This window comes from Mchenga conophoros, linkage group LG5 (assembly GCF_057382185.1).
Source record: "Mchenga conophoros isolate Kocher_MC1m ecotype Shallow Benthic linkage group LG5, M_conophoros_male_GT1.1, whole genome shotgun sequence".
Classification (NCBI taxonomy): domain Eukaryota; kingdom Metazoa; phylum Chordata; class Actinopteri; order Cichliformes; family Cichlidae; genus Mchenga; species Mchenga conophoros.
In genome coordinates this window covers 35,047,844-35,072,904 of record NC_140530.1, presented here as the reverse complement: position 1 = coordinate 35,072,904, position 25,061 = coordinate 35,047,844, and the positions used below count along the sequence as shown (strand labels likewise).

General features: G+C 39.4%; 1 protein-coding gene across 4 annotated transcripts in view; it reads left to right on the top strand.

The window, feature by feature from the left end:
- tox2 (TOX high mobility group box family member 2) overlaps positions 1 to 25,061 on the top strand; it is a 102,654-nt gene that overhangs the window by 28,797 nt on the left and 48,796 nt on the right. For all 4 annotated transcript variants that reach the window (XM_085275099.1, XM_085275101.1, XM_085275102.1 and 1 more), the window contains exon 2: positions 16,262 to 16,354. In XM_085275099.1, the coding sequence (XP_085131225.1) occupies positions 16,262 to 16,354 (93 nt within the window). The remainder of the gene's footprint in view (positions 1 to 16,261; positions 16,355 to 25,061) is intronic.

Here is a 25,061-nt window from a genome sequence, read left to right as displayed (position 1 = left end):
TGTTGTGCTAATGGCTCTTGCTCATGCATGTGTGTATGTGCTCAGGCTGTTTTTTTAAGGCTTAATCCAGCATGCACACGACAAAGCCTGCTAAGTGAATCAAACGGCTGGGTATCAGTGGAAACAAGGCTCCTCAATGGAACTGCAAAGATAGAGCAAACGGGCACAGATATGCCAATACACCTTTAGGGCATTGACTCTTTGCCATAATGCTTTCATATGCCTCTGAATGCAAAGGCTTTTTGTTGTTGTTGTCTTAGATACATTTCTGGGAAAACATGTATTTGTGTGTGTGTGTGTGTGTGTGTGTGTGTGTGTGTGTGTGTGTGTGTGTGTGTGTGTGTGTGTGTGTGTATTTGAGAAAATCTGGACTCAGGAACATACTGTAAAGCTATAAAAAGTAGGTTTCTACTGTTGCAGCCCTGCGATTGTGCAATCAACTACAAAACAAACACGTTCTAGAGAGAGGAAGCGATTGAAAGATAAATCTTTATCTGGCAGGCAGAGAAAAAAAGAGCTTGTTGAGCAATTTTGTAAACTTACACTGAATAAAAATAATAAAATAAGTGGACCTGGACAGCACATTGTCACTGTTCCATATAAACATGCGAGCAAGATGAGGCAGTTCCTTTTCCCAAGCATGCACGTGCTGACATGACACCAGCTCTCACTTTCATTTGTGCTTATGCACCTGCTGACACTCACTGTTATTTTCATTATAGTCGTTGTTCTACATGTTCTTACCACAGTGTGATTGCACACTAGGCAACATGTTTCTAAAACTATATAGAAAAGTACTTGTCAAGACAGCTCAGAGTGAGAATTTCTGGGGATTTGTATGCTTTTCAAACACTAAAATTCACTTTGTTAAAAGGAAAAGCTGCAGGTAAAGTTGTTATTTATGTTACTGCATTGTTCAATACTCAAAGCTGGACAATGGATTGGAGACCACACAGCATCTGTAGCTATAAATACATTTGTTTTATATAACTAAAAGGAAACTAAAGATAGCCCTAGCAAAACAAAACCAACAGAGGCCAGGAAGGCTGACTGCCACCAAGTAATGTCGTGCAGTTCAACTGAGTGAACTCCACCCACCACCTTGCTTAAGCAATTGCACAATCAACAGATAACAAACGGCTAATATTTTTGATGACTGAGTAGTAGTTAGATTGCTGGATTTATCCTCTCAAATCTGAGGTTTTGGTGATTTTCTTAGTTATCTCACTGTGTTTTAGTTTCCCAAAACCAAAAGTAAAAGTACAAATGACCATTTTAATATAAAACAATAAATCAATAACAAAGTTAATTAAGTGTAATGTTGTATTGTTGATATGGTTATATAATATTGGTGCATTTAATATAATCTTTTATAAATAAAATCCCTCTTGCAAAGGTTTCTAACTGAATGAAAAAGACAACTGAATTGCACTGGAAGCAGGATGAGAACCACATGCAAAAAATTCACAAACTATCCAGTAATCTGTCAGAAACACTATATTCAAGCCTGCTTGTGTGCTGTTTGCATTTAGATGATCCCCCCATTCCTGACATCCTTTCATAATTAAATGAAATTTTCCGTAGTCCTTCAGCTTTATTTAGTGTATTTGGCAACTACAGTCATTAAGCTGCACAAACATACCAAAGCAACAAAGCAACACGAAGAGTAAGCAGGTCTCATGTATGGCATAGAGGCGACAAATAAGCTAATTGGGGATTAACGGTTAATGACTGAACGAGGGAAGACAAGTGCCGAACCCCGTTTTGTGCCAAAGTCTGCAGTGATGTTTTTTTTCTTCCTGGCTCTGTTCACCTCACCTGCCATGCTTTTGTTCCTATTCCTCTGCATTATCATCCTCTCAGTCCCACTTAGCCGGATTTCTTTTCTCTCCACTCTCTCATTTTGGTCTCTCTCTGTCTCTCTCGAGCTGATTCTCATCCTGTATTAGTTGCAAATGCAGAACTAAGTAGCTGTGACAACATTCTCAGATGCTCCAGCTGTCACAGATTTATTGAGTTATTAAAGTAATGTACTGTGATTAAAAATGCTAATTTTCCCTGAATCGTATGCCAGCTTACATATTTTTTTTCAATAGCTGATTTAATTACATGGAAAATGAAACAAGGGTTGATGATTCAATCTTTGCAGCCAATTGCCTCGCCATACAAAAATGAATTACCTCATGATACAGAATTATTGTTTGAGCTACAAAAAGTGAAATGACAGTGGAATTGTATAAATAATCAGAGCTTTTTTGGCGTTGCGTTGTGCAAGCTGTGGCGAGCAAATGCTCATATTATGCTCATATTTGAACCATCAAATATATTAGGTTAGTTAGCATTTTGCTTATACAGTATATAATCTCAGCAATCTTACCTCAGGCCACAATATGAAAGCAAAGCTTTGAAATGAGTAAAAAAAACTGATCCATTAAAATCCTTATCTCAATGCTCAAGTGCGCTCAGAGCATGTAGGATAGTTCTGGTTTTTATATTTAAAGCATGGATTTTAAATAACGAGAGAAAAAAGTTTCTCCGACCAATATTGTTTGAATTGTGTCCTCGTCTATTCGGAATAATTTCCTTTCCCCTGGGGGATTTGTTCAGAGTGCTTTCCTTGGCTCATTTTGGCCTCTCATTATGCATTCATGTATTCGTTTATATAATGCGGCACGCTGCAGCTTCATTGGACAAATCTCAGTTGTTTTGGACACCATTGTGTATGATACACGAATAGTAACATTTCTTTTTAACTGGGTGTTCTTTAGTTTTACTTCCCACAGTCTATTTCTCCTGCTTAAGTGATTTTGCAAATTATGCAAGACCTCTTTTAAACATCACCAGATTGAATCAGCTACTGAAAAAGTAATTTTCATTTAAATAATGAGATAGAACTTCTCCCTTGATCGCTTGATCTTTGCAGAAAACTTTTGCTGAGCAGCGGATCACACTGTGCCCTTATTCCAGTCTTGTAAAATCTTTGCAAGATGGGCCAAACAGCATCATACATTTTTTTTGAATCGCTTCCAAATTTTCAGGGTTCCGTAACAGATTGAATAGTACCTACTGTATAGGTGAGCTTGTCAAATATCCATGATCATGTCACATATCTTTTCCACTCTGGAAAGGATTGGGTTGTATATGGAGTTCAGTGGAGTGAGTGGCTCCAGCCCTCCAGATGTCCTAGACATAACAGAAGCTTGTCAGCTCTGTAGCTGGGCTCTAAATGGGTCACTCTCCTTGATATCACACAGCTACTTCACAATGACCCCACTGTTCGCCTGATATTACAGCACACCAGGTGGCTCACTACGAAAGTCATGGCTAGACAAATATGGACTGCATATGCTTGTAAAAAAAATCCTAATATCTGACTGCTGATTTCAGAATTAAGGTATGAACATGACCTTTATTCTTGCACCAACTTCAGATGATAGAAACCTCTATGCATGTTTCGTTTCATTTCCCCTCTTCCAGCATTGTGTGCATGGCTGTATATAAGATTACATACAGGGAGCTCTGCAGAGCAGAGGAGGCAGTAACTAAACTGAGGGTGAAAGGGAGAGGGTTGGGTGCATGGCAGTTCAGTGATTTCTGATTTATGGTTTGATTACAGTCTTTCCATCCTGCTGAAGACTGGCTGTATTTGCCTGCATCACGTGAACTTTTTCCTCACATGGCCTAGTCATGCAGCAAGCTCTGGCTCATTCTGCTTCTTGTCAAAATGAAACATACATATGCACGTATAGACTTACATCTGTGGGATGGCATTAAGCCACACACAGACGCACACGCACGCACATTCACACACAATGATGGCGAGATAAAATGGAGAATTGCTCTTTTAGTCAGCTGAGCAGTCTTCTCTCCTGCAGCCTGGCAACCATTCAATACAATTTATCTCTTACTGGGATATAATATTGGTATTCACAAATGCAGCCAGTAAAGGGACAAAAAACAAGCAGTACAATAAGACGGTGTGATTTGAGCACAGGTGTCCACCGTCTTGGATTCATGATATCCCACTCAACTGAATGAAAATCAGCATATTTATTGCTGCAGATATGAATGAGGAGCCAAACTCTCTTCATCTAGAATGTCAGCGCCACTGTTTGCAAGAAGAGTAGCCTTGAAAATCAGACAATGGGCCTTTTTTTCACCTGTAGCTGGCTGGATATTCTTTACTGAGAGCTGCATTCCATTAATAGTAGTGATCAGACCTTGGTGAGAAAGAAACACAGTAGCTAAGTGTTCTCCCTTTATGTGCCATTAGTGTTTTTAACCAGCATCGATCCACCTGCATTTCCACTATGTTGGTGTATGAATAGGATGAAAGCTCCTGTGAAAGAGCCAGCCACTGATATCATGTCTCCCCGGGCGTTCATTAAACTGCCATTCATTCTTGTATTTTAGGCCTCTTACTTTGAATTCTCTTCCACTTCGCATTTTGTTCCATGGGCTGAAGTAGACCGTTTGACTTCATCTTGTCACGGTTATGAAACACTTCAATAAAGTGGGGAGCCAGTATAAAATCTGTCTTGATTTATAGCTTTGGCAGGACAGTTTGATCTGTCAAAATGTAGCATTGTCGTAGTGAAAGGTTAATAGCTGATCAGAGTTTCAATAAATAAGTTCTTTCGATAAAAGAGTCAGGAGAATGTGGAAATTTGCTGTGCACTTTTATGTTATTGCAAAGAACAGATAGTCTCACCTTATCTGGTCTGTAGGGTTTTTTTTTCTGTCTTATTGTAGGGTCTATACTTTACAGTATAAAGTGCCTTGAGGCAACTATTGTTGGGATTTGGCACTAAAATCGAATTGAACTGAACTGAATTGAATCGAGAGACAACAGTTTGACTTTATTTATCAAAAGTCTAAAGCACCAAAGCTCCTGTGCGTTCACCTTGGTATGCTACAGACAGCCTGACAGCAGAGTGGAACTGATTGTCTCTGGCAGCACTCAGAAAGATGTGAAATTAACACCTACTTAAAACAGGAAAAAAAAGACCTATCAGAATGATGGTTGAGCGTGCAGCAGCTCTGGCTTCAGCAGGTACATTTGAATATGAACATCCCTGAATGAAAGGTTATGACCCATAAAGAGGGGGAACGATTTGAGCGAAGCGTGCTGAGGGGAGAAATGTCAGAGTGAGAATGGCAGGAAATATGTTAGTGACAAGGAAAAAGCTGCCCCTGGTATTCTAGAGCCCCAATGAGTAAAAATAGGGCATTGGGCAAGAAGGCAGGAAACCAGCAGAGCGAGGCCTCTAGTTGGAATTTCTTCTGGGGAGGAGAGATAAGAGACTTAACTCCCTCCTGTCTGGGCTGGCTGACTTTAACATGCGACATTTGATCACTGATTACTTATGTAGAGATGGACAGAGGAAGAAGAGATTGAAGAATTGAATAAATGATTTGAGCACTGAGAGTGCTGTGAGCACTGTTTCGGTGCGCTTTCTGATGACTTGTCAGTTATTGAGCATTGACATGACATTTTAATTAGGTCAAGACTCGTGATGGAAACCAAAGACCACGCTCACACTTTCATGAGAGCTCTCTCACGCAAATGCACATTTATGTGTGCATATATACTTCACACACTCTCCTGCGCTCATAAACACACTTTGAGGTAATGGCTGAGGGGTGGAAAGTACCCTGTGTGAGAGTCTTGGGTTCCTCAGGTTGGAGAGTGGAAGTTAGACAATAAACAGTGGCCTTATCGTGCTTCGGGCAGAGCTTCCAACCTGATAGTTCCACATATGACTTCCAGCTATTAGAAACAAATATGACCTCTATACCACTTGTCTCAGCCCACTCACTCCCATGAATAAGCAATTATTTTAGGACCCTCGGTGGTAACTTTGTCTCAGCGTTGAGATTTTAGACTGCCGCGTGCATTAGCCTCGGCCCTGTGCTTCTTCACTGTCACTTTACCACACTGATCAGGCTGTTTTATTAGATTTCCCTGTAGTTACGTGACATCACTGACACAAGATTTATTAGGGTTTTTTACAAATCAAATTTCCAGGCCTAGTGGAATGTGAGATTGATGGCCCAGAAAAGGCGAGACAACAAGGTCATTATCATATCATTGATTACAGTAATTTGTACATGGTGTGGCAGTTGTTCATCTGATAGGGCGTTCACTGACAACTACACAGTTGACAATGTGGCCACTTCTTATAAACTGTGGGTGGTTCAGGAGTTCCTGATCTCGTGCAGAAAGAAAAAAAGTCAGAACGTGGCAGGCATCTACGCAGAAACTAATTATAGTGTACAACAGCTCAACACTTAACATCAACAATGGAGGTCGTCTACATTTATTATTTGCTTTCGACTGTTTTATTCCTGTTCTGAGAGCAAAGAAACATAATTCTGGATAGAAGTGATCAACCTTGCATTGCTTATTTCCTCATGAAGTGTGTCTATTGAATTTGTATCTGTGAGGAGAAAAGACAAATACATTTATCGAGCGTTTGATTTTCTCCCAGCCAACTGCTTTGAGACTCTTATTTTAGCTACTGATTTAAAAAAAATTGAAATACTCATTGAGGATATTAATTCCCTTTGAAGAGATGCGGCCGGAAATCCCGACCTTTAAGATGGTGGGAAAACAGAAGAATAGTCGCTCTGTTTGAAACACGGCATGGCATAATTAGAATTTAAAGACACAAGTGGTTTCATGTAAAAGAGAAAATATGTTACATATGCGCCCTTATGTGTCCTTGTTGTGTCCAGTTACTGTCATATTGAGGACACAGCCTTCCTCCCAGCATGACTGCAGTGTGAGACAATAACCTAAATACCTGGCGGATTTCAGACTTTCATTCTTTCTCTTTTTCTTTACTTCACTCTATCTTTGTGATCCCTTTTTATTCTCCCCCCACCTCCATCTCTCTCTCCTTCTCTCTCGCTGTCTGTCTCGCTCTTCCTCCTTTTTTTTATGCACCCGCTTACCCACACTCCCTCATGGTCACTCTCTTAAGTGATTGCTACATTTCATCTCATGGTAAATCGGCCATCAGCCCAGTGAGCTATCATTATGCAAATGATGGGCAATTCAATTTCAGCTGGTCGGAGGGGGAATTTCTAATTAGGGTGAGGCACAGCACTCAAGATAGAGAGAAAGATGTAAAAGCAGAGGGAGACAGTAAGGTGGAGAGGTGCTGTAAATGGATCTCATAGGTAAAGTGAGAGGTAGAAGAGAAAACCTAGAAATGAAGGAGCATCCATCCACAAAATTAACGTCTGCATTGCACATATAATCTTTAGTCAGCTATTAGTTGCTAGCATCTTTCTCCTCCTATTGTTTTTCCCCTTTCTTTGATCATTTCTCACCAGTTAATTTTAAAGTACTGGCTTATCAGGTTAGAACATGTTTTCACTGTGGGATCCTCTCCAAACCTCATAATTTAAAAAACATGATCTCTTAAATTTAGTTTAATCGCACTGATACTAAACTTTTTACGATTTCACATGGCGAAAGGGGGAGGACAGTTAGTGCAAACTATAAATACTTATATTGACTGACTCATTTGCCACTTAGGTCATTGTAGTTGTCTCATACCTCATTTGTAGTCACACTTACAAAGCATTTAAGAGGTTTTTATACTCTAAAATATGAATCATGTTCCCTTCCCTGATACATTACAAGAATTTCTTCTCGTTGTGTGAAGTCAGGTTTCAAGTTCTGTCAGTGTGTGGTGTCGCCTCATGTGACTGATGCAGACACTCATTCAGTTGAGAGTGGGGGCGGGAGTGGGGGCAACCCTGCACTGCAATTAACAGATGTGAACTCTGTCTGTAACATCACATTCAGACTATCAGTAGATGTGACAGTTTACTCAAATGCTTCACATGCAGACTGTTGGTTGACATTACAACAAATGTATGTTTCCTAATCGACTAAAATGCAGGCTTTTGGTAGAGATTGCAATTTTCCAGTGTAGTAGTTCTGAAAGCAAAACACAAAACAAAGCCTTGACAACTCTTCCGAAGCAAGTTCAGACTGAATACTATATTTCATTTAAATGCGAACTGGATGAGACAAACAGTTGTCAAGAAAAGCACAGAAAACACAAAAAGATGTACAGAGATTCTTTGATGCATTAGTGAGTAATATGACTTAGGTATCTCCAGACTTAACGTGATGACGACAATTAATGTATCTGCAGCATCTGCAACTTCGTTTGTTACATTTGACGAATAATGTTTCTTGATGTTGTGCTGCTGTCAGAGTGGACTGGTATTGTGCAGCGGATTTATTTTGATGGAGTGTCTCTTTTCTTCCTATTGTTGTAATGAAGCATTGGGCTTGTCTGTTTTTGTTATTTATTCAGCAGCCCAGAGGGACAGCATGTTTCCTGCAGGGAGAAGAAGAGAGAGAGGAAGAAACAGCTGGTCAAACTTTTTCATCACGATTAATTGAATGTGCTCAATTTACCTGCGTATGAGAGATGTTTGCATTCTTTAGTAGTTTGTGTTTGTGTGTTAGAGCTAAGCAAACTGTCACTTCTGATTTGATAAATCTGTCGGATCAGTTTCTGTTTTTGCGCGTCAACATATATCTGAACATGTGTAGGTGTGTGCATGTGTTGGTTATGACACACACGCTCGCGCACACAGACGCACACACACAGAACAGAGGATTCAGCTGAGATCAGCAGCTCACCCCGGGCTGTCAAATATTCTGTCAGCACAGCCCAAGAATCACAATTGGACTCTTTGGGAGGCATTAATTCAAAGCACCGTAACAATGCTCTCTGAAACCAAATCAACTGCCTGTAGTCAGCATATCAACTCCCAACTAACTCTCTCTCTGTATCTCTCTATCTCCATCTCCCTCTCTTCTGCCTTCCGTTGCACTAACTTTCCCAGCTCTGTCTTTACAGCAATGCCTGTTTTACCCCCAACCCTGCCCCAGTCGTTCTAAGATGTGTGATTGAACTTCTAAATATGTTTTGGAAACCGAGTTTCCTACCACAGATATTGTACTGTAACTACCTCTTGAGCTCAGACCATGTGAAAATGATCTTTCTAGACAAGAATGAGCAAAAATAAACCAAAACACTAATTAATTAAAAACTCTGTGTCTTAAGCTTTCTATCATTTCGAGCAGTGCTCTGCACTGAGGTCATGGTTTGGAATAAACACATGTCGTTGTTGCTTTAGCCAGGTCAGTTACCACTCAACAAGGGCTTACTATGTTTACATACATGAGAACAAAGTATGATGCAAATAAAAGACTGCAAGGTCTGACTACAGTAGTATTAACTACGAATGCTTTTAGTGTTTGAAGGGTGAAAAGGACAGTTAGAGTAAGTAGAATTTAAAGTGTTTTTTGCATAAAATCCCAAAATATTCCTTTTAAAATTATATTATGCAAGTCACCCTACATTTGAGAAGCTGGAACTTTGAGATTTTCTTTAAAAGAAACAGGTTTAAGAATTGTTTAAAGATTTTTTGAGCCAGTGCCACAGAGTTCAGTATTTATAGCCATAACTAACATAATATAGTTGGAAAATTATTGTGGGTTACACGTATTTCTTACAGTCTAATTGTTTAATCATATCAGCACTACCTTTCATGACTTATTACAGCTATTGTAACAACACGCAGTATGTTTATAGTGCCAGTGCTGACAGCTCAGTATTGTTAATGGAAACTTTTTACAGTATATCACAGTTTTTGCCTTTGAGTTTAGTGACCTATAAAGCCTGAGATTCGGGAGTATTTGCTCTCCTCAGCAATCCTAATTTATTAAAGAATCATTCTGCCCAGTGTCTGTTTGTACTAAAGTAATCCAACCTTTGCATGTTTCATTTGTAGAAAAAAAAAGAAATGACAAAATCCCTGTTTTTGTATTAGCTAAAGCTTCTCCCAGCCATCTGTTTTCTGCCTGTAACACACTAGTTGTGTCCAGTGCACAGCAGAGGTGCTGGTTCTGCTTGTCATCTGTTGGTTGTAACTTGTATCGTTGTAACACTGTGTTTTTTTGTCCTCAGGAAACAGCCTTATAAAGATGAAGGGTTTTGAAAATAATCAAAAACAGAGGATAAAGGAAAATGAAAAGTTCCTTTTCTTCTCTCTGAATCAGAGAGGGCAAGGGCTCTGACTGCACTTTATTAATGCACTCCATCTCGCTCACTTCTGTGTCAGGCATAATACAAAGGGCAGGTGTGTGCGTGTGTGTGCGCACGTGTGTGTGTGTGTGTGTGCGATACCGTGAGAGACAAAATGACGGTCGAGAGAGTGAGCTAATTTTTCTATCATTAAGACTTATTGCAGTAGTTATCCTTTGCAAAGGGTGTAGTGTTATAACGTTCCTTGTGGCATCTTTGTAATTGCCTTTGATGTAAATGATATATATATATATATATATATATATATATATATATATATGTGTGTGTGTGTAGTTTAATGATGGCTTGTCCTGTGCATTCATTTTTACTGTAAAAGCCTGATTACCTTCACTTTAATTTTGAATGTAAGCTTTTTAGATGATCCTTAACAAAAAGAAAACCCCAAAAAACAATTCTTGATCTCTGACTGAAGACTAAATTCTAAAACTTTTATTTCTGCTGTGTGAAGAGTTAACTATGGCTTTAATCCACTCTGTAATCCCGTCAGTGGACTGTATGCAGTATCTAAGCTTGGGTACAATTTTAGATGCCTCTGTTGTATCTCCTATCTCACTTGAAAACATGCAGCCAAGCTCTACATTGTTGTTTCAGTAGATACAGAATCTACTTTCTGTCACGGCCCTCTATGCCTTAAGGTAGACACAAGAAGTCAGGAAAGCATGAGAAATGCGAACAGAAAAAACAATACAAGAAAGAAACACAGTGTCATAAAAGTTTGAGAGAAGAGGGAAAAGCCAAATGCATAACCACAACTTTCGCAATTAGTTATAGTTCTCGCAACATTTTCAACTGTTCACCGGGTGAAACAGCGTGGCTGCAGTCACTCTGATTAAGGCCCAGGTTGGATTACAGTGAATTACCACGTTATTGAGAAACCGTGTGATTTCTGTCACCAGCAGCAGACGGCATCTTGGCTTGAGTGTAGCTAGAAAACAGATACAAACGTTACCTCCTCATTGTCACTTTGCGCTAAACTTTTTCCGTGTTTAAAATCAGGAGCGTGCAGTTGCAAATTAACACGCCATGTTAATTTCGTAAAATGCTTGCAAACTGACTTGAAAATCAATGAAAGGAACATGGAGAGCTAAATGAATATACAGATTAATAGAGACTGGAGAGATACACACACACAAACACACACGCACACACACTACTACCCGTAAATTATGATCTGTGTTGACTAGTGGAACAAAAACTATTGGAGAAACGTAAACACAAGATGAGGCAACAAGACAAGACAAAGGGTGGAGGCAAAGTGAGGGGTGTAGGAGATCGGAAAGTACAAAGCTATACTATCTATACTTGGCTTTTACTGGAAAGTACAAAGCAAGTATAGATATAATATGAAGGAAAAACTGTGTTAATTTTACTTATAATAATTATTTGGTCGAATTGTTATAATGGCATTTCTTCCCAGTGCAGCCTTAATCATACAAACTGACATGTTTACAGTAGGAATGAACATGTAGTCGCTGGAAAAGCTGCGGTCAGCTATAAACAGCCACAGCTTAAATGCTGCCGTTGGCTGGATATTCCCAATGGTGTGATCAGTAGTTTGAGAGGCAGTGCTGGCCTGAGGCAAGTAGCCCCTGGCTTCATGTCCTGGTTATGGTCGAGCTGTTTAAGCTTTAGTTGACATTAAAACATAAATGTCTTTCTGAGCGCAGTTCTTGGAAAGATATAACAGTACTTAAATACAGCTAAATGGAGTTCAGTGTTTACTGAAATATCTAAACCAAATTTATATTACACGTTTATTAAATTTGAAACGGCTTTAAACACAAGAAACATATTAATGCATTTTCTTTCAGCACATCATTATTATTATTATTATTTTTGATATAGTTTTGTACACCCTTCTCTTTGAAATAAACAGCACTTACATGTCAGTGTTTTCAAGGTCTGCAGGCTGGAACTCACAGATGGTAGCAGAGAGACTGTGGATAAATTAACATCAAAAGATGTCAGTTAATCCTTTTCAAGTTCCCTGCAAAGAAAACTTAGTTACATAAAGTTGAGGAGTGGAAAAAAAAATCAAAGCAAGCTGTAATAATATTCTAGTAGGATTACAGAACATACAACCCCTCCAAATATAGATGTACTTTCAGCTTTTCCTTAAAAATGTAACACAAACACTAGTAAGTGTTAGAATCACAGATCACAAACAAATGATAAAAACCTGTAACATCTGTCCTCAAAATTATATCACATACTGTGAAAAGTGTATGAAAGAAAATGATTCATCACAATGCAATATGCAAACTGATGTTGTATCCTGCAGCTGGTTTTCTCTCAGACTCTTAAAAAAACCACTGAAAAAGTGATTCATACTCTGTTACTGAGTGTTAGACCACCACATCTATAAATCCGACTGATATTATGTTTATGCAACACAGCTGACAAGTTTTTAGTAGAGCATAAGAAATAGCCATTTTAAGGGTGTAAAGACTGATTGACTGTTTTGAATGAGTGTAATGTTTTGTATTATTGATCTTCTGATGTCAGTGTGCACCCATTGTTGAGTGCTTACTATACAAAGTGCTGTGTACAAGATATATCAGTAGAGAATGTGTGTACAGGCATGACAGTGTGTGTGTGTCTGTATGTGTGTGTGTGTGCACACATACATTGCAAGTATTTTAAACCATAGACGAGTGATAGTGTTTCCTCATAAGCCTGTCTCGGCCTTGCATTCCTCTCATTGGTAGAGTCTGGTGTGTGCCGGCTTTCAACTAATCTGGGAAGAATGTCGGTTTCAGATGCACATGTGTTCCATTAAGTCCAGATCTGCGTAAATAATATAACATGCAACAGCTAGCATTACAGGTAACCATACCCCCACAGCTGCTCCTTCGGCTTTACAGTCCCCCAGTGGTGCAGCCTATAAAAAGGGAAGGCCAGTGTTGATTTCTAATGAGAAAATCTATTGCAGTGCTCACTGTGTTTTAAACAAGCTAATATCGCTTTGCAAAAAAAGAGAGATTATTTGGCAGTTCAAAAATATGACTCGAGAAATTAAATTGTATTGGATAAAAATTGGATACCTCTATATTAGATAAGAAAACTTGGAAAATGTGCATTGATGGTGCATTAATATATGTTAAATGGTACGCTGACAGATATTTGAATTACTCACCTTGACATGCATCAGAATAAAACAAATCTTTATGTAAATCAAAATGAAGACATGAATGTTTGTTGCATGGCTGGAGTCTTGCAACCATGCATGCTTCCCAAGTTATTAATGATTCTATATGCAGACCACTGCCATTAGACCTTTGTGTTTATTGTCAGCCTGCTCTGCTTGTAGTGATTGGCTTGGCCCTGCCAAGTGGCAGGCCAGTGTTTGCTTGTGCTGTCTGCCTGGGGAAACCCCTTTTGTCCCCAAACAGACACTGTATATAATACAAAGTTCAGAGGATGCCAGCGTCTTCCTGGTGTGGTGCAGCGTCTTCCTGTGGCAGATAAACAAAGTTAGTTAGAAGTTCCGAGTCATTTATTTAGTTATGTATTCATTTATGTTCCTTTTACTTTTTTGGCAAAGATTACAATAGCATGAACAAACAAGTGAATCTTGCCTGCTCTATTTTGGTCAGCAGTAGAGAGTGGGTGGGCAGGATTTTAAAAAAAAAAATAGAGAGAGAGAATAAGAGGTTAGATTCAACCCGAGGTCAAGTAGACATGGTACGGCATCTGGTTTGGCAAAAAATATCACAGAAACCCAAACCTGACCAAAAAAGTCAAAGAGAGAAGTGAGAGCCTCTGAAGTGAGTAGAAAACAAAAGAAAGGTGTCAGAGAACAAGTGTAAAGAACAATGCTTCTTGCACTTGCAAACTGTTGTGAGCCAGCAAGGAAATGTGAGGAGTTTGGCTTTTGCTGTTCTGGGTGCCAGCACTCCTAATGAGTCTGTCAGGGCCAGTTAGCACAGCCAGGCCTGCTTGTGTCCCCTCCAGGCCATAGACAGCTGTTATTAGCCCCGTAATGGCATGCCACAGGGCCAGATTAGCCTGGCACAGTGGAGAAATATCAAACATTCACTTACTGTGGCTCCTTCGCTGGCTAAAGAAACTGTTTGGCAAGGAATTCATTTAGCTGTGATGCTGGCAAGCTACCTAACAAGCCCCAAAAGAAAAAAGGTCTTCAGTGAGAGATGGAGTTAGTGTACAGTAGCTCCTCTGGAAGAAAATGTTTTAGTTCAAGCAGATCGGGTCAGATTTCTGATCCCTATTAAGAAACACGAGTCACATCTCACATGGAATCATGCTTTTGCTTTATGATTAAGTAGACATGGTTTGCTGTTTTCTTTTTGCCCGGTGATGATTGGCAAAACAGCACATTCTTATCTTTACTAATGCTGTATCATCATTATGCAAACCTCATCGACAAGATGGCCACTGCTGTCTATTCATCTGTTTTTACCTTTCATAATGAGCACAGGAAATCAAAACCTTACACAGCAAGTACTCTCACTCTGCCTTGGGGGATAGTGTGCACTATGCACTGTCTGTGATCAGCCCACAACATCTGATCAGCATACTGGTAACAGTTACTGATCTATAAAGTACGCATCTTACATAGTATACTGTAAATCATACTCTTGTTTCGAGTCTGCTGTTTTCTGCATATGAATATGCAAGCTTTTGCATATCTGGCTTTGCAGCTTGCATCTCATGGCAATCACTCTGCATTTAGATCCATAAACACAATATACTAAAGTGTGTTTAGGGTGTTTTCCAATAAGAGCTGGGGCCGAGTGACTATTTTACACCTATATGTGTTTTCCTGTCTATAAGCTCTTACACATGTTTTCCTTGAAGTAAAAGGCCAGCTGTGGTTAGTTCATGCCATTTAAAAAAAATATTGTTAAGCACTGCATGTCTCACTGCAAAACACTCTCAGGCTAATGCCCTTGAATGTATTTATGTCTTTCTGGGTGTTCTACATATGCACCCTGTCTGCGTGTTAAAGGAAGAAGAAAAGTGATCTGAGGGAAAGATAATGTGATATTTATTAATTACTGCATTGTGTGTTTTCTTTCAACAATTTGCATCAAATCCTCATTAGCAGACCATATGGATTGAGTGTGGCAAAGTCATTATGTACTATACAAAGCAAGCAGCTGCTGTAGTTATTTCCAAATATAAAACTATGTCTTGTCCTCTTGTTTATGAGGGGGCAGTTTTCTACATCACTGATGGCAGCTTTTATTTTCACAACAGGCAGAATACAAAGCTAAAAGCGGGTCGAGAGAGAAAAAATAGATGTAGCCCACTTTATCAATGAACACGCACAAAGCACGCGTTCTCACTATTCTAAAAATCAGATGACTGAAACAACACAAAACCTATTGAACACATGTTACTGAAGAGTGATGCTAATGTGCAAACAACAGAATATCGAGAGAATAACAGATACGCAGTGCTGTGCGTACTAGCTGAGAGTGAAGTGAGGAGATTGATAAAGACAAAGAGATTAAGAGCATTAGATTTGAAGTAAATCCTGTGAGGTACCCATGCTGTGGCTGTGGGCCACAGTGTGAACCCCACTGAGCTACACTCTCTCTTTCCCTGGCAGAGATCACTTTGTGCAAATCATTAGCTTCCCAAGTACTGAGGGCTTTTCCGCAACTCTCGTAGGTGCGTCTGAAATCCACACGGGGCAGTACGGGGAGGAGCTGGCAGGCTTAAGACCCAGTACCTACACTCCGATTATCAGTTGTGTAATGTACAAAAAGATGGAGCCAGTAGTAAACCAGTGCATAGGAACACTGGCTACCAAACACAACAGCTTAGCACCATTAGTGCTGCTCCATGAGCCAATTTTATCCAGTTATTATGTGTAATACATCACCATGAAGTGATGTGATTAACTTGGCAGCCAATGTGCAGGTTTGTGACTTGGTAGAAATTTATGGAACTAACACTGGTAAACAAAAGGAGAACCATCAAAAAAACGTGTTTATTGACTGAATGATCTCTGTACTTTGGCTGAGACAGTAAAAGTAGAGAAACTTTGAAACTAAATTACTTTAAAGTTAATTTTATTAAAATGTGTATATTTTCATTACCGTTTAAAAAAAAAAGTACTGAATGTCTTTCTGTTTCTCTCCCCCCTCCAGAGCAGATACGGTGCTCCAGATCGAGGTGTAAGGCTCTACAGTTCCCTGCCCATGCGCCCAAACCCTGACGGCAAGAGACTGCCCTCTACTGGGGTAAGACTCCTCTCTCCCAGCCTCCCCTCCACCCACACACCCAATGGTCTCACCCACACCTATATGTCACTTTTAAACCATAGAGCAAGCCTCTGAACTTCCCTTAGTTGCACAACAAGAGTACCTAGACATCAGATGAGAAAGACGTATCGAGTTTTTGCCGAGTCCTACAAGTATTGATAATATAAAAGAATCTGCATGAAAATAACTGAAATATGCAGTCAGCAATGTCTGGACTGAAATCACTTCCAGGAAACAACTTAACCGAACAATTAACAATTCCTCACACTTTATTCCTAACATAAACCTCTTCCTCATTCTTTGACTATGCGTTGCACCCTCCACCCCTGACTAATACCAAGCCTATAATTTTTCCCACACTCACTCTAATAGTGATAGTAAGAGTCTCCTATCCCCACCCCATTATTGACCAAAAAATAGCACCCATCCGGCATGGTGGTTGGTGTGGTATTTCTTTGGTAGCTTCTCAAAGTAGCGTAGGTTGTGCAAATGATCGGTCAACCAATCGACTCCTACTGCATTTGTTTTGACACAGAACGAAAGCCAAGTTGTGCCTTTCTGGAAATAATACTTCTACCTGTTTCACGTGAAAAAGAATAATCTGATTATGTATGAAAATTAAAAATTTTTCCCTTTTTCTTTATATTTTGCTGTGTTTGGACATCAAAGTCTCATTCTTTCTGTTATTTTATTATACAAATGTTCATGGGCATGGTTGGGAAAACAAAAAAAAAAAAAAAGATTACGTTTATTGAAGTTAAGTGATGGAACACCTCCAGTACTTTGACTTTGACAAAGTGCTGGAACAGTCAGTCTACTTTGTTTGTGAAACCATTCTTTCATTTTTTTAATAAAACATCTTTTTGCGGAAATCATAATTAGAATCTAGCTTGCCTTGCTTTAATGCATTTATGTAACAAAGGAGAGAAAATGAAAGAACAATAGAGCAAAAAGAGAGAATTTAATTTCATATGTCTCCCTTTTTCATGTTTCACTCCATGCAAGTGCTTTTTGAATTATCTCTTCACTGCTCCAGGGCTCAATGGGAGGAAAAGTGAGGGAGTGAGGGAGAGGAAGAGAAGAGACAGGCAGACAAAGCGAAAGCTGTGTAATATTGTTGGTGCGCACCTTTTTTAATTACAACAGAGATTGTATTGATGTCTCAGGCCACATGTCCTAAATCATTTATCAAGGGGGAGAGTGCTAACAAAGCATTTCTAAGAAACCCATCCTCTCCCAGGGCCCAGAATCATATGTTATCTAAAGTGAATATTGTTAATGCTTTTCAGTGGAGAGACCCACTTACAAATCATGGGAATGAGTTCCTTGTCAGGACATCCGTGAGGTGGTAAAGCTATATATCCACCTTCATCTAATCCGCTGTTGTGCAAATTAAATTGCACCTAAATCTCGATGTGGAAGCTGTTTGTAAAATAAAGACGCTCAAAGTTATGGATAAATGTTCAGCAGTGGAAAGAAGATTTGTATGTTGTCTAGTTGTTGTGTTCAGATTACACGTGTGCAAATTAGAATAGAACAAAAAAAAACAACGCAAAAACCACAACACACATATACACACAGACATTATAAAAAGAGAAAATGTGTGCTATTTTTCTCCCCAACTCTCTCTTTCTTACTCACCTTTGGTTTTGTATGTCATTTCCTTTTGTCTGTTATTACCTGGGTACAGCGTCAGTACAGTAGCATACTGTAGCTACAGGCTGCATGGAGAGGAGGAGAATATAAACCACTTAACATGCAGGAGGAAACCAGACGTTTTTCCATTGCACTTATCAGGTGCTGTGGTGAGAGCAAGTGTAAAGGTGTAGTAGGTCCCTGCCCCCCCTCACCCCAGCTCCTTCCTCCCCTCTTACTTCCCTTGCACACCCCTTTTATTTTCCCCTGATCTTTATCTCTGTCCCCCACCACACCACCACTCACCACCCTCAGTTCAGTTAAAAGTGGGCTTGGCACTTCCTCCCCCCCCCCCCCACCCAAAAAGAGAAAGAAAAAGCATACACACACACACACACACACACACACACACACACACACACACACACACATTCCTTACCACCACCACCACTTCTTTTCTCTCTGTCAAACTAACCTCCAACTCCTGCTCTTCACCTCTATGTTTCCTGTCAAGGTGCACTGCCCACCCCCCTCCCCTCCCTCCAACCACCAACTCTGCCCCCGCAACCTTTTCTTTTTCTTTTTAATTCTTTCAACATCTATTACAGCTCTAAGTGCGTATGGTTCATTTTTATAAAAGTGTTCAGTGTAGAGGGCGGGATCTGCGTTGCTCTGCGGTAATCTTCTCATACCCAGATGTAGATGTGAAATATAGACGCGAGCTTTTGTTGTATTAGTTGACTTAAATGGAATCTCACTAGTAAAACAAAATAAAACTGTATTGAAGTATTCTCAAATTTATACATAATCATCTGAAAATTTGATGAACATAGGCATCTAATCTAAACTCACTCAAGTCAACTAGGTTTGGGGATCTACGCCAGAGATTGATCCTGTTTTCTCCCTGGTGGCTGCTGAGCACCCATACTATAGCGAACAATGATTAAAAAAGCTATTGAGTGTCAAGTTGTGACATTGAACTGGCTGAAAACACTTTATCGAGTTCTAAGCCACCCTTCATTTCTTTATAATTTGCTATGAAACCCTGAAATAGGTGTAGAAATGTACCAGCATACATGGAAATACAGTAGACATACATACAGCAAGCACAGTACATGAGGGAAAAACAGAGCTTGAAGTATATTTGGTATGACTACTTCTGCTCTTCAACACAATCTGAACTCTCTTAGGCAAGCTTTCTTTTAATTTTTAAAGGAATAGTTCTCCAGTCTTCTTGAAGGACATTCGAAGCTCTTCTTTGGATGTTGGCTGTCATTTATTCCATTCTCTGACGTACTGCTTCAGTTAACTTGAGGTCTGGCATCTGGGAAGGCCAACCTATAACTGATACTGTTTCATTGTGTGCTTTTATATCCAGGTATGCCTTTACTGCACTGGCAGTGTGTTTGGGATTGTTGTCATACTTATAAAAAAGTCGTTGCCAATCAGACACTTTCCACATGGTGCTGCATGATGGATCAAAATCTGATGTTACGGTTCTACGTTCATAATTCCATCAGTGTGAGCCACTGTGGCTAAAGCACTAAGTAATGTTACAGATTCAGAGAGGAATGTGGTCCTTTTGATTTTGTTCTGAAGCCATGATTATGGAAGCTGATGTATGGATGTGATAGAGAAAGAGTGAGGGTATTTACAGTCTTACAATATGCTGTAGGACTCAGTTGCTTACAGTGCAACTTACTGTTGCATAGCTTAGCTAACAATGCAGTGACGTGGATGCCGATGTTACATTCTTAGTTTTAGGGAAATGTGTTAAGATCGTAGGTGCTGATGTTATCCTACTGTCCATCTTGCAAGTTGTACTTGATGTGTAGTGAAAATGCTGTTTTCTAGATTTTTGATGTTCACGTGTAAATGAAAATACAAGTTTGAATATCTATATTTCTCACTGAAATGTTGCATATCAGCGAGGTTAAAAAAAAATCCATTATACGTATTTTCTTCATCAAAAGACATTCGTGAATCTAATTCTTTTGAGTACACCCATGCATACTAGCTTTCAGGCTTCTATTGCGCTGCGTTTGTTGGCACATTGCTGTGAATCTTGGCGCATTACCACCACGTATAGATTACTGGGATTGTGTGAAACCATTGGCGGGAATGTGTATTGCATCAGCCGTATGCTTGTGGATGGGCTTGCATGTGTTTATGTGCACACATAAGAACTGATAAAAGGAGAACCCACTCACACAAATGTTCCTGCTATAGTGCCAATTGCAGTAACTTAAATTTGTGCAAATCAACTTATTCAACATTGTTTGAAAATGTTATAGATTTAAATACATGCCTTATATTTCTTGTACAACTGTTTGAATGGAACAAACTTTTGTGGGCCTGACCCATTGGCACATCACTCAAGCTTAAGAGGTAACCTTACGTATGCTGAATGCATGATTGATCTAATTTAGCTCCAGTTCAAGTTTTATTTTCTATAATGGAACTAGAGTAATTGCATTTACTGAGAATGATACAATGAAATAATTAAAAATTGAGTGTTTAAAGTCATGCACAACGACTCTCAAATATGCTTCAGTGGAGGGTTGTTTAGCTCAGGTTGAATTAACATCAGTGTATCCTTTGCAGGGAGTCACACTGTTTGAGCTATCGTGTAGATGTTGTTATTGTTGTTGTTGTTTTAGCGCCTCTGCCTTGACAGTGATACATAGGGTGAAGGTTCAGAATCTGCTGCAACGCAAAGATGACAGGTTCGTTTCAGGACTCAGGACTTTGTTTTTTCACCACATCCCCCTTTCTCTCGCTCCCTCTCTCCTGCTCTCTTCCTTGCTTTGTGTCTCTCTGTGTCTTTTTCCAAGCTGATTTGGAGCCTTGCATAGTCAATTATGTAGAGAGTGAGAGAAGGAGTGGGGGCTCCAGCTTCCATATTTTGGTGTGTTATTAATATTGCATGAGCACTATTCTGTAGCGAATATCTAAGAGACTGCCTATTAAGGCAGCAGCAGGAGAAGAATGTGACAGACGTACGCACACACACACACATATATGCACACACTGTACATACACAGACCGAAAGCCAGAGAGCAAGGGTGAATCAGTCAGGATCAGGCACAGGTTGTTATAATTAGTGTTTTCCTGATTTATTACGCTGGGATAATAAGAGTGACTCATTTTCCTGTTTAATAAGTCATGTTTGTTTATCTTGACATGGCTCGCATCACACTGTACAGTCAGTGTGTTTGATGTTAGTGAGAACTGAGTAATGTTCCACTGTAATTGTGCTTTGAATTGAATATTTTAACTAACCAACTGAATAAACAAACAAAACAGATGCAAAATAAGTGCCTGTTGTAAAACGTTTCCAAGATAATTGTTATATTGCCTATTGCAAAGCAGAAGTGGTCTGATGACAGGCTATTTATTTCCTGCTGCTGGGCGGGTATCAATGATGCACGGAGTAAGTGTCAACACTGACAGGCTGAGAAGATCCCTGGTGATGACTGAGAGGCTCAGCGTGGATACTTATTGCTTTTTGGGTGCTAAATGGCAGTGACACTGTGTGGTCTGTGAGAGACTTCTCATTTCATGCCACCAGAGACTGAAAAGTTAGGTAATATCATTTAATATGAGCACATTTAAACACAAATACAATATTTAGGAATTAGATCTAGTATTGACTTCTCAGGATCTATGATGTCACCTTCACTTGTCCAAAGCTAATAAAGATAGGTAAAAGATAAGCCGGAAATCTTTGGAAATTTGAGAAAACATGTAAAGTGTAATGCAACAGAACATAATGTATAGTCATACAAAATATTTGATTTCCCCCCTCACAGATATATTTCTTCCAAAAAAGTAAGATTATGTTATTAAATGTATGGCAGTCTGCAGAGACAGCAGTTCAATTAGTTCACTCGTCATTAAAGTATATTTTTTTGTGTATCAGAAATACTTTGCAAAGCTTAATATTGCTTTAAATTCATTATCCATGTTAATTGTTTTATCTGAGCATCTGTATTTGCCAAATCAGGTAGGCTACCATCAATCTCAATATCAAAAATAATAATTATCAAACTCATGGGACATGCAGACGTGCCACTCCTTCATAGCTTTTTCCTCTTGCAGTAGCAATGCAAGGTGCCCAGAAAGCCCGGCCCGGAGTCAACAAAGCCAGTTAGTCTAGTCTACAAACATCACGCTGGGCTTAATGTCGAACAAGTGCTTGGTGACCTTAGAGCACCAGCTGGAGTTTAAAGAAGTCTTTAAAAGGCCGATTCTCCACAGTAATATCATCGCCCATGCCTCAAAGAGTCAGGATTAAGGCCCACTTTGCCCCACGAAAATGTAACAAATGTGTGAAAACATCACAGCCGAAGTCAATGTGGGGAGAACGATGTAGAGAGTGGCAGCGGAGTTGGTGGTAGGGGGCTTACGAACGATACAAGAGGCAGAAAAGAAGGGAGAAAGTAAGGGAAACTCAACATCTTAACACTCGCCAATCCGCCTCCATGCCAGAGATATCAATGTAGTTGGCTTTCTCTGAAATTCAAATGGCAAGAGGAAAAAAAGTAGATGAAAAAGGGGGAAAAAAAGAAACCTCTGGCTTTGGAAAGGGGAGGGGAGGGGGTGCTGAGAAAAAGACCTGTCATCTATGTATTAGTGCTCTGTAAATATTACATGAGCTCCACATTCACTCAGTTGTTTGGCATTACTTCCACTGGATGGGTATATTATTTTAGAAACCATGCCTTGTTTATGGAGAGGCATGACCTACTTCCAGACACTCCTCTCTTTCTCTCTCTTTGGTATTTTTTCTTCCCTTTCCTTCTTTCTCTCATTCCTTTTACCTCTCTCTCTCTCTCTCTCTCTCTCTCTCTCTCTTTCTCGCTCTCTCTTATTCACTTTCAATCTGCGAAATCTCAACTGGTTGTCCCTGCTGAACAATTACAAGGCAGAGAGACCCAAATGGAGATGTTTGTAGAAAACAACATGTGTATAATTAAGGTTTAATGAGCTCTTGTCAGGGTGGAATGTGCAATTAGATTGGTAATAGAAAATTCAGCCTAAATGCTAGTGGCAGAGGCTGGATGTGGAGTCAGCATGGCAGTGAATGAAAGAACAGTGAATTATTTTGAGCCCTATTGACAGAAGTAGATGGTACTGGATGCTGCATTTAGATTTAAATACATGGTGAGTTCCCAAATGCACAAAAACGTTGTGTTTTTTTCTCCCGATGGTGCTATATTGTGTGTGTTCTGTTTTTTTTTTTTTTTAAATTACTGGGATCCGGCACACCGGGTTGTTTTTTTGTTTTTTGTTTTTTAAAATTCTTTAACAGCTACACTGTGCAGAATAAAGCAAGACAATAAACAGAATTTTAATTGAGAAAGTAATAAATGTGCTTGTGCATGATGTATAAAAGGGCAAGTAGGTTTCAATCAAAATATCTCTATTTCTTAACAAAAAGGCAGATTTGATATTTTGTCACAGTATACCAAGCAGTAAATTTTAATTGATTAGTTGATCATTAATTTATGTCTTCATCGGTTTTGATGTTCCACATTTAATAAAATCAGAGTTTTTAAATGTAAGGTATTCACAACAGGTCAAACATTCACGTTCAACTATTTTTAAGTTGTCAAATTCTAATAGTGTAAATAGTATCACATCTTTCATGTACAGGCTTTGTAGAAATCTAGGATTTACTTTGAAATGTGTCGTGATACGGTTATTGAAAACATTACCTTTCAGATGAATGTAACAATAAAGCACCGGTTACTACAGATGGACCACATTAAAATCACTGCCTAACATTTCTTTCTAGGTCTATGCTTTTCCTGCTACACAGGATCACTATTTTATGGGCAAACATTTCTCCATGTTTAAATAAGGCAGTTGTGAGTAAAAGCAGGTATCTTTTTGCTCTCTTCCTCTTTTCTGACAGCCTTTCTCTTGACTTAGTGGAATTGTGGCTTGTTGGTCTGGTGGAGAAGATCCATGCACACACAAAAAAATTGTGTTTGGCTCTTTCTGAATTACTTGACTAGTCCCTGAAAGAGAGGGTCCTTTGTTGGCTTCCTCCGGGACTGCCCTTGAAAGGCTCCTATTGTGTGGTAAACACTATGATATAATGCAAGTGGATTTAATAGATTTAATGGAACAAGCAGATGTGGTTTTCAAGTCTTCATGTGATGAGTAGCTGTCTGTTTCAGGTGATCAGAACCACACCTGAAAGAAATGAAATAATATACGAACGATGTGGCATTCTAAAATCATGCAAAGCTCTGACTCTGTGTTAAATACTCGTGTGGAGACAAAAATCAACACAATTGATTTGTGCATGATTTAAGTGCGATTCGATATCTCATTTGCTATATTTCACTTGATCTTCCATATTGTTGTGTTGTAAGTCAAGGTTAGGCAGAGTGGGGGCTGTTGAATGTCAGCGACGTGTTAGCTTTGTTTTCATTGTGTTAACAGGAGCACAATGGTACGATTGTCTGGCCATCTGAAACCATACACCTACCCAGAGCTTTCGGGGGTCAGAGGTGGGGGAGATGTGTGTGCCTTTAGTCCAGTGAACCATGCATTTTGAAAAAGCCAGAAACAGAAGAGTAATCCATCCAGCAAACCATCAAAAACATTCTGCTTCACTGTCCTGCACAGATACCAGATTTGCTCATCGTGAAAAATGTTCTCATCTTCCAGATACAAATTATGCCCCCCCCCCATGTTGCTTTCTAATCAGTTATGCATTATTTTAAGATGTCATTTGAAAAGTGGCATGCTTCTTGAAGCCCCTCAACGTGATGGACAAGATCATAAAGCTGAGCAATAAACCTGAGATAAATGTTATATCTTAACACTGATAGAGGCAATTAAGTCCATCATAAGAGAGAGAGAGGGAACACTCTCCTCAGGAGACTCATTCACTTGCATGGTTTAACATGATCCCCAGCTAAATGCCTTATTTTATTTCTCCTCTCAGCTCACAGCTTACAGTCGAGCACAAATTGAGCTGATTTTTTTTTTCTTCTTCGCAGAATTTGGTTGTTCTGTCTGGTCTGCCCTTTTC